General features: G+C 38.2%; 2 protein-coding genes across 4 annotated transcripts; one reads left to right on the top strand and one right to left on the bottom strand.

Annotated features, from left to right (window-relative positions):
* The first annotated feature begins 1,316 nt into the window (after window positions 1-1,316).
* Window positions 1,317-9,109, top strand: LOC125222260 (cysteine-tryptophan domain-containing zinc finger protein 3-like). Of its 3 annotated transcripts, XM_089062579.1 has the most exons (12): window positions 1,317-1,856; window positions 2,671-2,743; window positions 2,831-2,961; window positions 3,050-3,394; window positions 3,615-3,711; window positions 3,778-4,723; window positions 5,070-5,491; window positions 5,591-7,164; window positions 7,352-7,509; window positions 7,792-7,952; window positions 8,264-8,418; window positions 8,515-9,109. In XM_089062579.1, exons 1-12 carry the CDS (start codon window positions 1,767-1,769, stop codon window positions 8,722-8,724), a joined length of 4,362 nt encoding a protein of 1,453 aa, XP_088918705.1. In that variant the 5' UTR covers window positions 1,317-1,766; the 3' UTR covers window positions 8,725-9,109. The 3 variants fall into 3 exon arrangements, with proteins under 3 accessions (XP_088918705.1, XP_088918706.1, XP_047980733.2); XM_089062580.1 differs by having other exon boundaries at window positions 2,899-2,961; window positions 3,615-4,723; XM_048124776.2 differs by having other exon boundaries at window positions 3,615-4,723.
* Window positions 9,110-10,786: 1,677 nt separating this feature from the next.
* LOC125223726 (FCS-Like Zinc finger 15-like) lies at window positions 10,787-11,430 on the bottom strand. The gene is made up of 2 exons (XM_048126998.2): window positions 11,177-11,430; window positions 10,787-11,099 (listed from the first exon to the last, which is right to left on the bottom strand). Exons 1-2 carry the CDS (start codon window positions 11,341-11,343, stop codon window positions 10,949-10,951), a joined length of 318 nt encoding a protein of 105 aa, XP_047982955.2. The 5' UTR covers window positions 11,344-11,430; the 3' UTR covers window positions 10,787-10,948.
* Between the last annotated feature and the right edge of the window lie 364 nt (window positions 11,431-11,794).

Genomic DNA, 11,794 nt, shown 5'->3' with positions numbered 1-11,794 from the left:
TAATCCATTTTAATTTATATGTAATATTGGCGTGTAGTGACATTATGGAGGTCTGGTCAAACTACGTAAGCAAACTTTATCAATGTCTCTTATTTTCGCGCCACAAATCGAGTGTGTAATAATTAAGGATGCCAATCGACCTAATCCATTTTACTTTATAGGTGATATTGTCGCGTAGTAACATTATGAAGATCTGATCAAACTACGTAAGCAAACTTTATTAATGTCGCTTATTTCGGCCCACAAATCAAGTGTGTAATAATTAAGGATGTCAATTGGCCTAATCCATTTTAATTTATATGTAATATTGGATTGTAGTGACATTATGGAGGTCTGATCAAACTACGTAAGCAAACTTTATTAATGTCGCTTATTTTCGCGCCACAAATCGAGTGTGTAATAATTAAGGATGCCAATCGACCTAATCCATTTTACTTTATAGGTGATATTGTCGCGTAGTAACATTATGAAGATCTGATCAAACTACGTAAGCAAACTTTATTAATGTTTCTTATTTTCGCGCCACAAATCGAGTACGTACCCTAATCCATTTTTATTTGTAGTATTAATCATTGTATAACTATTTGAATATAAAATTCTCAAACCTAATTCTAATGATTCCGTGCTAATCCATTCTATATTGATTTAACACCCTATTTATAATTAATCGTAACACATAATTAACCCTACTTTGTTATTGAATTGACTCAAACTTGCTCAATTTCTTTGTCATATCAATAATGGTTTATTCTTGACTCATTCGTTTAAACTGCAATATTTTGCAAAAAGATTGTGATTTGTCCTAAACACAACGAAATGAGTTAATCTTCCTGAGTAAATTAATCATCATCACAAAAATGAGTTGAGTATGTTTAAAAATCATGACAGTTAGGTCAATAATTATGATAATTAGACCACAATTAAAAACATGGACCAACTTTTGGTATAATTAAACCATCATAACGTGTCGGGCAATGAAACCGTAAATTTGTTTTCATAAAAAGTAAATGAATAATTTAATTAAATGAAACTAAATATTCCAATTGATAGTAGTATTACATTTTGAAAAAAAAATATATAATCATATTTACAAATAAATTTCACTAATAGACGTAATGATAGAATTTCCATAAAATTGGTATCTCTTTTTTGACAATTTTTTAATGCTAAATTCTAAATATGATTAAGATGATAATATGAAATGAAGAGTAAAATTAAGAGGGATATAACATTTAATTATAAAGATAGAGGGAAAGAAAAAGGAAAATAAAAGGAAAGAAAAAGAAAAGAAACACCCTAACCCCAACCCACCGCCCCCCTTCTTCCCTCCTTCATTTGGGTGTCTCTTTGCATCAACAAAAAATTATACATACACATATACTTACACTTAAAATTAACAAAAAAAACAACAAAATAAGGAGCATTACATTGAGAATCGATACGATCGTTACTCAATTCCAGCGAAAAATTGATTCTTTTGGATTGCGCCTACTTGTTTCCTTTTACTAGTTTATTGCGAATACATTCGGCTGGAACACGTGGGGTTGTGTTTATGGTGGTGATCACCCAGTTTCTGGATTAGGGTTTCCATTTTCGAGGGTGTTTATTAGTGGGTTTTTTGAGTGTTTGTGGGGTTAAAGGTTGGTTCTTTAATCGGGGTGGTGATTATGCTTGATTTTAGGATAGAGGTTGGAATTGGGTTTGGGGGAATTTGAGAATTTTGGGGGAGGTTTAGGGTTAGGGTTTTGGGTTATTTGTGGGCCAGGATGGTTCAGGAGCCTGAGCTTGAAGAAGGAGAGACTTGCTATTACAGTGATGATGCAAACATTGATCCTGATGTTGCTCTCTCTTACATTGTATGAGTTTCTTCCCTTGCCTCTATGGCAATTAGTTGTGTTCAATGTTGGACAAATAGTGCAATTTACTGTGTTGCTTTTGAAGTTGTTCACTGGTAGAGAAGTGCAGCTTTACATGCTTGATAATCCGGGGTGGATGATCGAGTGTTGGTGTGTGTGGAATGAGGTTGCTTGACCTTGTTTTGGAATGCTAAACTGATTGGCTAATATGAACTGAATGAGATGATCAATTAATGATGAGAAGATGCATCTAATCTAAAGTGAATTAATGTGGTCTGTTTTGTTTGTTTTGGATTGGTAGAAGATGAAAAGAACAACATTTGTGATCATCTTGCTACTGTAAACTTTTGAGTTCAATGTGCTTGACCTTGATTTGAAAATCAAAGTTTGATTGACTAAATTGATGAACTGAATGATATGATCATCTAAGTAACCACATTGACAAGAAGGTGCATCTAATGTAGAGTGAATGCAGCGCTACTTTTGTTTGGCTTGGATTGGTAGAAGATGGAAAAGAATGGCATTTGTGATCTTCTTGCCACTTTAAAATGTCATTTCGGTGTTTGATAGAAGTTATCCGGTCTATAATCATAATCAGGATGAATCATGTTTTTTTCATTGTATTATGAACTCTTTAACACATTGAATTTTATTCATATACAAGCACATAATTATTTTAATAGCCTGTTTTCTAACTACTAAACCTTGTGTGGCAATCAGTTTTTCATGTCTAATGATTTGGATGCTCTTTTATCCTCTCATATTTAGTTTTATCAAACTACATTGACCACTTTTTGAATCTTGCTTCTGAAAGGGAGAGAAGGTTCAGAGCATATTGGGACATCTGCAGAAAGATTTCGAAGGCGGTGTATCTGCAGAAAATTTGGGTGAGTGGAGTATCAGACTGATTGCTGTCTTCTCCTCAAACCCGTCCATATTCAATGCCCCGAATAATTTTTTGGTGGCTTCTGCAGGGTCAAAATTTGGTGGCTATGGCTCGTTTTTACCCACTTATCAACGCTCTCCTTCAATTTGGTCGCAGCAAAAATCTCCACCAAGAGTTCAAAATTCTCACTTGCCTAGATCACCTAATGCCTGTGCAGAGGTATATATGATACAGTAATTAGTTAATGGTTCACACGCATGTGTGGGAAATTTTCATTTACTCAGCACTATGGGCGGTGTTACCACAGGGACCCATCCCTAAATCAGTCACACCTTCAACTCGGAGGGATGATGTATCTTCCCCCAGTGTGCGCTCAAGCAGACAAAAGACAACGTTGCCTTCTAGTGAAGTTTCTGAAACATTCCCAGGAAAAGCTGAACTTCCTTCTTGTAAGTTAGCCAATCCGCTAGATCAAAGAACGCTGAAAGTTCGCATCAAGGTGGGACCTGAACGGGCGGCTCGATATAATGCTCAAATACTCAGTCTAGGGCTCACGTCTCCATCTTCCTCGGAGGGTAATAGTCAAGATGAAAGTGATGAGTTGCTGTCCGAAACGCAAAGACCTGCTGAATCTCCAGCCTACATACTCGAGGTGTGTTTTCTTTGATTTTTTTTGCTACAGGTTATGCATTCTGATTTTCCATCTTTCGTTTCAGGCCAGTATGTAATTTTTATAGGTGAACACTGGTACCTGTATTTTTCACAGGATAATGATATCGTACTTATTTTGACCTTGTTTTAATAGTCACACATTTCCAGATTGGACCTTGTTGATTGATCACGTATTTTTTTTGTTCTATTCTTTGGTCCAGACGATGACTTCTTTTCCAATGTCTGATGGGTTACTTCTTTCACCTCTGTGTGAAGATTTGCTAAACTTAACGACAGAAAGAGAGTGTAAGTTAGAAGGTGAGTATAAAGCTGCTCCCAAGAATTCTGCAATATCGATTAAGATATTGAATAACGATGCTCCAGGGGGGAAGAAGGCAAAGGCTTTTGACAACAAATTGAAAGATAATGCAGAGGATCTTGATGGTTGTGAAAAGAAAACTTTGCCTGATGGAGTTAAAAATTCAGATAACAATATCCTAATTAATAAGAGGAGGGTAAGTAAGAATAAGGAAAAAGGACAAGCTGTTTCTGGTGATTCACTTAAGGATGTGTCCTTTGAACACACTTCTAACCAGAGGGATGGCAAGTATGAGCAACTAGAACCGCGATGCACTTCTTTAGAGAAAATCGAGGAACATAGGGCTACGATTCCTCATAAGGATGTTTCAGTTGATCATGGCAAGAGCAGAGGTAAAGGAAGTTATCAATCATTCAAAACTTATTCTGAAGGAGAAAGGGTTGAAAATGTCATGGACGACTCGACTTTGAGAACTGGTCTATATGAGTCTGATCCTCATCCAGTGGGGAGCTTATCAGTTGAAGGTGGGAAAAAGTCAAAAGTAAGTCAAAGTAGTGGAAATAAAGCTTTGAAATCGGATAGTTTCAGGGATGGCGATCGTCTCATACCCAAAAAGAAATCCAGTGGAAGGAAGGATGCCCAGCTCGGCCAAAAAGATGAGGTTCAGACAAGTGTAGATCATATGGAGAACCCAAAACATTTATCAGGCAGGGCCTCTGTTGATTATTTGAAAGCGAAACCTGCACTTGCTGATAAATCAAAGGAGAGGTTAAGTAATAAGAAACATATAGACGTTGGGCCGTCTGATAGTCGTATGGTAGAGCCTTCATCTGCAGCAGTACCTTCTAAGGAAGGAACCTTAGGTGGGTTCGAGCAGACAGTGGTAAATCCCGTGGTTATAAAAGAAGAGTGGGTTTTATGTGACCGCTGTGAGACGTGGCGTCTCCTACCATATGGCATGGATCCGGAGCAACTTCCTGAGAAGTGGTTATGCAGCATGCAAACCTGGCTGTAAGTTTCTTGATTGGCACGTCATCTTTCGTGATTTAGTCGTTATATTTATTTAGTTCTACAGTTTGATTCCGTTAATGAAAGTATAGAACTTCTAATTTTGATATTGCTGTATTTTTGCAATTACAACGGCGCCCAAATTTTCAGCAAAGTTTGTTTGATGTATACTACTAAGATGCTATTGGATTTACTAATGAAACCACATAGCTTTATTGCTGGAAAAATTTGGGATGTTGTAATTGCAAAAACCTGAAAATGTGGTGTTGTAATTGCAATGGTTTACAAGTCAGTGAAAATTGCAAAGTCAATTAAGCAGGAATCTGATCTCATCTCTCCTAACCTGCAGTCCAGAACATAATCGTTGTGGCATTACTGAAGATGAAACTACAGCAGCTCTTCGCGCACTGTATAAAATTCCTGTCCCTCAAAATCAACATAATTCCCAAGCTCACGCAGATGGATCTGTAGTCGGTGCAGCTACAACTATTGCGCACGGTTTCAATCAGGACCGTCAGAACTTTGCGTCTGATCCAGTGAGGATGAAGAAACTGCACAAAAGACAGACTGCAGTCGGCACGAGTTATCCACTCCATTCTAAAAATCAAATGCAAATGCCACTGTCGGATTTGGAACACGATGGCATGAAGGATGTGAAGCCGCCTCTTGCCAGAGGAAATTTCACAGACCAAACGGATATGCAGCACCCGAGTAAATCAGCATCTGGTTTAGCCAGACTAAATAAACGAAAAGGAGAGCATCTGCCAGAAGGTATGTCGTCTATTTATAGCTGCCGGCCTGTTGCTTTCTATGTACTTTCTTGACTGTGAGGGTTTTTCTTTGCTGATGGATGACTACAACATTCTGCAGCTGATTCAAATCTGAGGAAGAAAATCAAGCAGGAGTCGGGTGAGTATTTAGAGGGGAAGGAGCAAATAAAAAGGATTAAGTCTAAAGATGTGCCTACGTTCGACAATGATCTTCTTGATAATGGGCACAATGCGAAACTAGGTTTGCTGACTAATGCAACTGTGAAGAGCGGGAAGAAAAAGAGTATTAAAAAAGAAGTGATCTCTGCTGGACCGGGCAATATCCAAATTAACGTGAAGCATGAAAAAGCTATGCGTGATTTACAACATAATGGGCCGCTGGGTGTGGAGACGTGTAACACTGGACAGGTAACAGCTAAAAAGATAAAATTGAAGGATAATGTGCACAGCCAAGAAAGAAAAGTTTTGGTCAACGAGAACAGTAAGGATGGTGATGTTCATAGAGACAAGAAACTGCGTGTATGTCATAATGAAGATGATGGGTTCAGAGGAAGTCAGAGTGGTGATCTTTTGAAAATAAGAAGTGTGGAATTGGGGGATAAAGAATATCTAACAGATACGAGCATCAAGAAGAATGGACAGCAGGTGAAGAAACCTATAGCAAAGATGCGTCTCACTATTGAAGATATAGATGAACTGAGAAAGGATTTAGGGTGTGAACAGCTGTCGATGGCTGCCACTTCAAGCTCTTCCAAGATTTCCGATTCCCACAAAAAAAGGCTTAGCTATGCTGAGGTGAAAGGCTCGCCAGAGGAGTCGGTTTCTTCGTCTCCCATGAGGATGCTCTATCCAAACCAGGCGTCACCAATGATGACTGAAACTTCAGGGAAAGTCGATTTTAGGTTCAGGAGTGCTGGTGCAGTAAGCAGTGTGAAGAAACAGGAGATGGACAGGAGTTCTGAATTTGACACAGTTAGGAGGAGAAAATCTGGTCTAACCAATGACAATGGCTCGAAAATTTCAGATTCGAAGACCAAACTGAACAAAGAGACACCCATTGACGACAACCATCCTGCACCCAAACATGAAGCATTGAGTAACATGAGACATCCTCTCTCCAATGATCTCAGCCTCAAGTCTGTTAAAAAAAGTACTGTTGTTGGTAAGAACAATGTCAGAAAATTGAAGGCCAGCAGAAGTGAGAAGCAATCTATACAGAGAGAAGGTGACAAGAATGATTTAGTATTGGATAATCCCTGCAGCAGCGGTGTTGTGCAGCAGAGCCATAAACATGATCCTCCAAGAAGAATAGAGCAAAGTTCCTGCGAGAAAGAACCGTGGAGCGGAAAGGTTCGCATTGATTTGCGTCAGGGAGACAAACAAGGCACAGTTCGTCCTAGCAAACTTGCATCAGGACCCGTGGGTCCCTTGAAAGGAAGTCCTTTGGACTCAAGACCCCATGATAATTCTGTAACTAGTGATACATCAAAGTCTCGAAAAGGCACTACTAACGAAAACACCGTTAATAAAGAAGCAGAGCAACAATCTTTGCATCTTGATGCAAGCCTTCGGAACAAGAATGTCTCTGGTGCTGTTGCATCTACTGCTTTGAAAGAAGCTGGAGACATCCTAAAAGAAGCAGAAGGACTTAGAAGTCATGCTGATCTAATTAAGGTCATTTTTCTGCTTCCAAGTTCCAAATCTGTTTGCACAGTTATCCTTCTCTTCCAAAGTGTCGATTATTTGAATTTATGTGTGGATGTTTACTCTTCTGTACATCTGCTCTACCGTATCTAACTTATGATTACTCTTCCGTACATCTTCTCTGCAGTATCTAACTTCTGTACGTTATTGCTTGCAGACCTCTGGCTTTACTTCTGAAAGTAATTATGAATACTTTAAAGCTGCCCTAAAGTTTCTTCATGGAGCTTCGCTTCTAGAAGCCTGCGATGCAGAGCCTATTAAACAGATGGAGATGAGTCCGATGCAAACGTATGGTGTTGCTGCCCAACTTTGCAAGTAAGTTGGATACTCTGAACCTGTGTCCTTTGCAACTTCTCATTCAGTGGGAAACTTTGTGTTGATATATTATCGGGGTAAGACCTGTTTAAGGGAAGGGGTAGAAATCTGAAGTTTATTGTGAAAATGCAAAATTCATAACCAAGCTTTTACATGGATAGCAAAATATTCGGGATTCAAGTCGTCAATCTTGGGGGATTGTAGTATTGTTCTTCCGAGAATAATATCTGATATGATGACTACTTATTTTGGTATTTCTCATTAGCTTTACATACTCTGCAGAACATGTGCAAGTGAATATGAAAAAGGCCATGAATTGGCCTTCGCTGCTTTGGCGTATAAATGCATGGAGGTGGCTTACCTGAAGGTAGTTTATTGCAAAAGCTCATCAGCTAGCAGATTTTGCCAAGATTTGCAATCGAGTCTGCAAATGATTCCTCAAGGTATGATATCTCGTTTTCTTGAATCTTTATCAGTCACCATACCTAAAATTTGGACTGTATGGTTGAGTAACCTATTCTACTTGAAAGACTGACATATGCTTTTACATGAACTACTTCTATGAACCCCCTTCGAAATCACAGATGAATTCCATCTATTAGGACTTGCTCAGTCACTTTCAGGTCTCAATAACGAACCTAATGTTGCGGAATTATCTTTATCTCTTTTTAGTTGTTTATAGATATGCTCGTCAACTTTATTAGACTATGGCAGATGATATTGCTATTGATGCTACATTTGCTCTTCTGATTAGGTGAATCTCCGTCATCTTCTGCTTCTGATGTTGATAACTTAAATAATTTAGCAATGGCGGACAAGGCTGCATTGTCTAAAGGCAGTGGTCCTCATGCTGCAAATCATGTCATAGTGCCTCAAAACCGCCCCAACTTTGTCCGGCTGCTTGATTTTGTAAGTCGATTTACCAAATTAATGCAGTCCTTTTCTGCTTTGCTGTGGTTTCTTTCATCCTTGGCATGAATATGAATTTAAGCTATCCTTCCGTAGACGAAAGATGTCAACTCTGCAATGGAAGCTGCCAAGAAATCGCAGGACGTGTTTGCAGCTGCCCACATCATACTAAAAAAATCCCAGAACAGAGATGCGATTGCTTCGATCAAGAGAGTTGTCGACTTCAGTTTTCAAGATGTACAGGAGCTCGTGCGTTTGGTAAGGCTCGCGTTTAACTCCAACCACCAAGGTCTTCGTGGCGATTGAGACTAGTCAAGATACAAACTATGTTACGCTCGTTTATTCCCGGCCGTCAAAGGCGGCTACTGAATCAGGTGAACAAAAACAAAACACATAACAGCTAATTGTATTTCTGTACATGTGTACAAAATGGGATCAGTTTCTCCATTCTTGTAAAAGCATTTTTGGGTTGCTTCTTCTTGTTCATGAGATTAGGCCAAAACATACTCGAAACCCTTGTCCGGGAACGGGTTTCGATCGATGAGATTCAGAGCTCGAATGAGAGTGCAGTTTTGATATTGTAGGTTATATTATAGATCATTGATAGGTTATATGAAAGATAACATTAGTCAAATTTGAGAAATCAATATCAGTCCTTTCCATTGAGGGACCATCAATATTTTCACCATCATACACATTTTTATGTATATTATTATGGTACAACTTTTTCAAGGGCATTTCATCAAAATTTTAATTATATGGAACAATTTAGAAATGTACAAAAACTATAATTTAGTTCGCTACTTTTAAAAGTTACTAGATGTTCAGAAATTAATAAAAAATTATGTATGATTTTAATTATCATTTTTCCCATTATTTAAAGGTCTCAAATTGATACTCCTACTATCAATTTTCCCATTATTTTTCACGTTGGGTGACTACGAAGACATTCAAAATTTCTTCAACAAGAATCAATATCAAAATTGATTCAACAACAGAAATTTAACAAATTTTAACAATCTGTTTTTATTGTAGTAGTTTTTTTAATTTAATCTTGAAACAAATTGGAATAATAGAAATAGATAAATAAGTATGGTAGAGAAATAAAGTTCTGGGAACAAATTCCTAATGCAGTAAAGTCATGCTCAAGACAGGACTATATAGTTTAAGAGAAAAATATTTTTCAACTTAATCTATAAACAAATACTAGGAATTAAACGAAAAAGAAAAAGAAAAAAAGAGTTAGGTTTTCCGGCCGGCCGCGTGCGGCGAAATTGTCGGCGCTATAACAAGTGGGCATTTGGGGGACACCAGGCGGGGGCGATAGCTCGATCAGCGCTTGCGGTTCGCGGGCGGCGGTTTCCACGGCTCTATTGCACGCAGTTTTTGTCGGCGGATTTAAATATTTTCTTCTTTATTTTATACTCTCTTCGTCCTATAAAAATATTTGCACTTTCCGTTCATGAAAAGTTGTCCCCAACTCATTACTCATATATATCAATTTAATTACAACTTATATCACTATGACGCACCATTACAACTCATTAAACACTATAATAATATGAATCTCACTATCCACTAAAACTACTTTGATTACTCTTCTCCTCTCATCTCTTACTTTACCGATGGTGCATTAGTTCCCGTGCCGTTTCAAACATGGGTGGATTGACATGTACTAAAAGAGGGGCAATTGCCCCACCTCACATTTTCATATTCATGTATATATTGTATATTTTTCAATTTATTTCTATTAATTTCTCACTAAATGCCCCTCCTCAAATACTTAAAATTCCCTTATATGTAAATTTGCCCCTCTCGCTACAAATTCCTAGCTCCACTTCTGATTTCAAATGAACATACTTTTATGAGACAGAGAAAGTACATTGTTTTTACTTTATATATACCCCACTTTACACCTCATTCCATCATGGTACGCCAGGAGTGCGTGGCTCAAACATCAACCCGGTCGCCAATTTCTCAGTCAATGCCAACGAATACGAGATTTCGGACATGGAGGAGACGCAATCCCCTCCCGAGGAGCCTACCAACTCGCGCACAAAGGAGGACATGGATGCCCTAATAGTTAAAAAAAAAAGTAAAAAGCTAACGACTAATAAGATAATATCAAACATTTTTCATAATACGACAAAATTAATTTAGGGGCATTATTTAAATTTGTGATAACGACAAACGTGTCCTTATCCACACAGATCCCAAGTTTCATATGCTTGTAATCTTATGATAGTTGAATTGAACCTGTTTTAAATATCCCTAATGTTATAGTGTATGAGTAAAAATTATGAAATATTGTACTATGTCTTATTTTAAATATTAATTCTATAATAATAAAATACTCCACAAAAGAAGATGAGTCTGTGAATATTGATTTTATTTTCGTATTTGGTTGAGAAACACCCTTCAAAAATCTCCTCCGGTGGTAAAACGATGAGATGACAAAACAGTCCCTGGCTCGGTTGAGATACAAACGCTACCAACAAAGGGCAGAAACGGAAAAACAAACACTCATCCTTCAAAACGCAAACGGAGCTCTCCCTCCCTTGCCGCTGCGGGATGACGTGGCGGCAGCTGAACAGGTGTACTCCAACGTACAAGCACTCTCCTCTTCGTCCATGAAAATCTGCCTGCACCTGCACTCCACACTGCAAAATGCCCTATCCCCTCTGCAATTACACAAAATCAATTACTCCAAATTGCAAAATTTACAACACGATTGATTATTGAAGAAACGGAAACCTACTTGTACATGAATGTGTCATTTCTCGGCAATAATTTGCGGCGGCAGAGGAAGCAATTATCGAGAAATCCAGAGGAATTAGGTTTGATGATCATATTCATGGCGGCTTTGCTGAGAATTTGGGGGCTTCGGTCTCTGTAGGTTTCGAGGATCACGCTTAAGCCTACCATCTCATGTTCCCGGGCGGCGGAGGAGTGGTGGCGGAAAGAGATTGGGGATTTTGAAGAGAGATGGTGCAGTGCTTTGTAACTGCCACGTACCCGTTTTTTATAGCTATCAATCTGTTTCACCATTTCCATTTTTTATTTTTTTTTCAATTGTTTTTCATTCCGATTTCGTGCGTTTTGGTTTTTGTCGTTTTGTGTCCCTTTTTTTACTGTGGTTTGTGGCATTTTACTGCAGTCGTTAGAGCGGCCGTACATATTTTTGTTGGCTTCCTTGACCATTTATTGAGAATGAAGTCTTTTGTCACTCGATTACACTCTTTGGATTGGTAAAGCCCCAATCTTTAAAGTTTGCACCACATTTTTGTAATTGTGGTTGATAACTTGAACTTTAACTTTTCAAATCTCTTTTAAAATTCTGTCCAATGGAGTCGTATTGGATGACTATGAAATAGTT

The sequence above is a fragment of the Salvia hispanica genome, chromosome 1 (genome assembly GCF_029641045.1).
Source record: "Salvia hispanica isolate PSC_SH4W2 chromosome 1, Shi_PSC_v1, whole genome shotgun sequence".
NCBI lineage: Eukaryota > Viridiplantae > Streptophyta > Magnoliopsida > Lamiales > Lamiaceae > Salvia > Salvia hispanica.
This window is presented reverse-complemented; position numbering and strand designations above follow the sequence as displayed.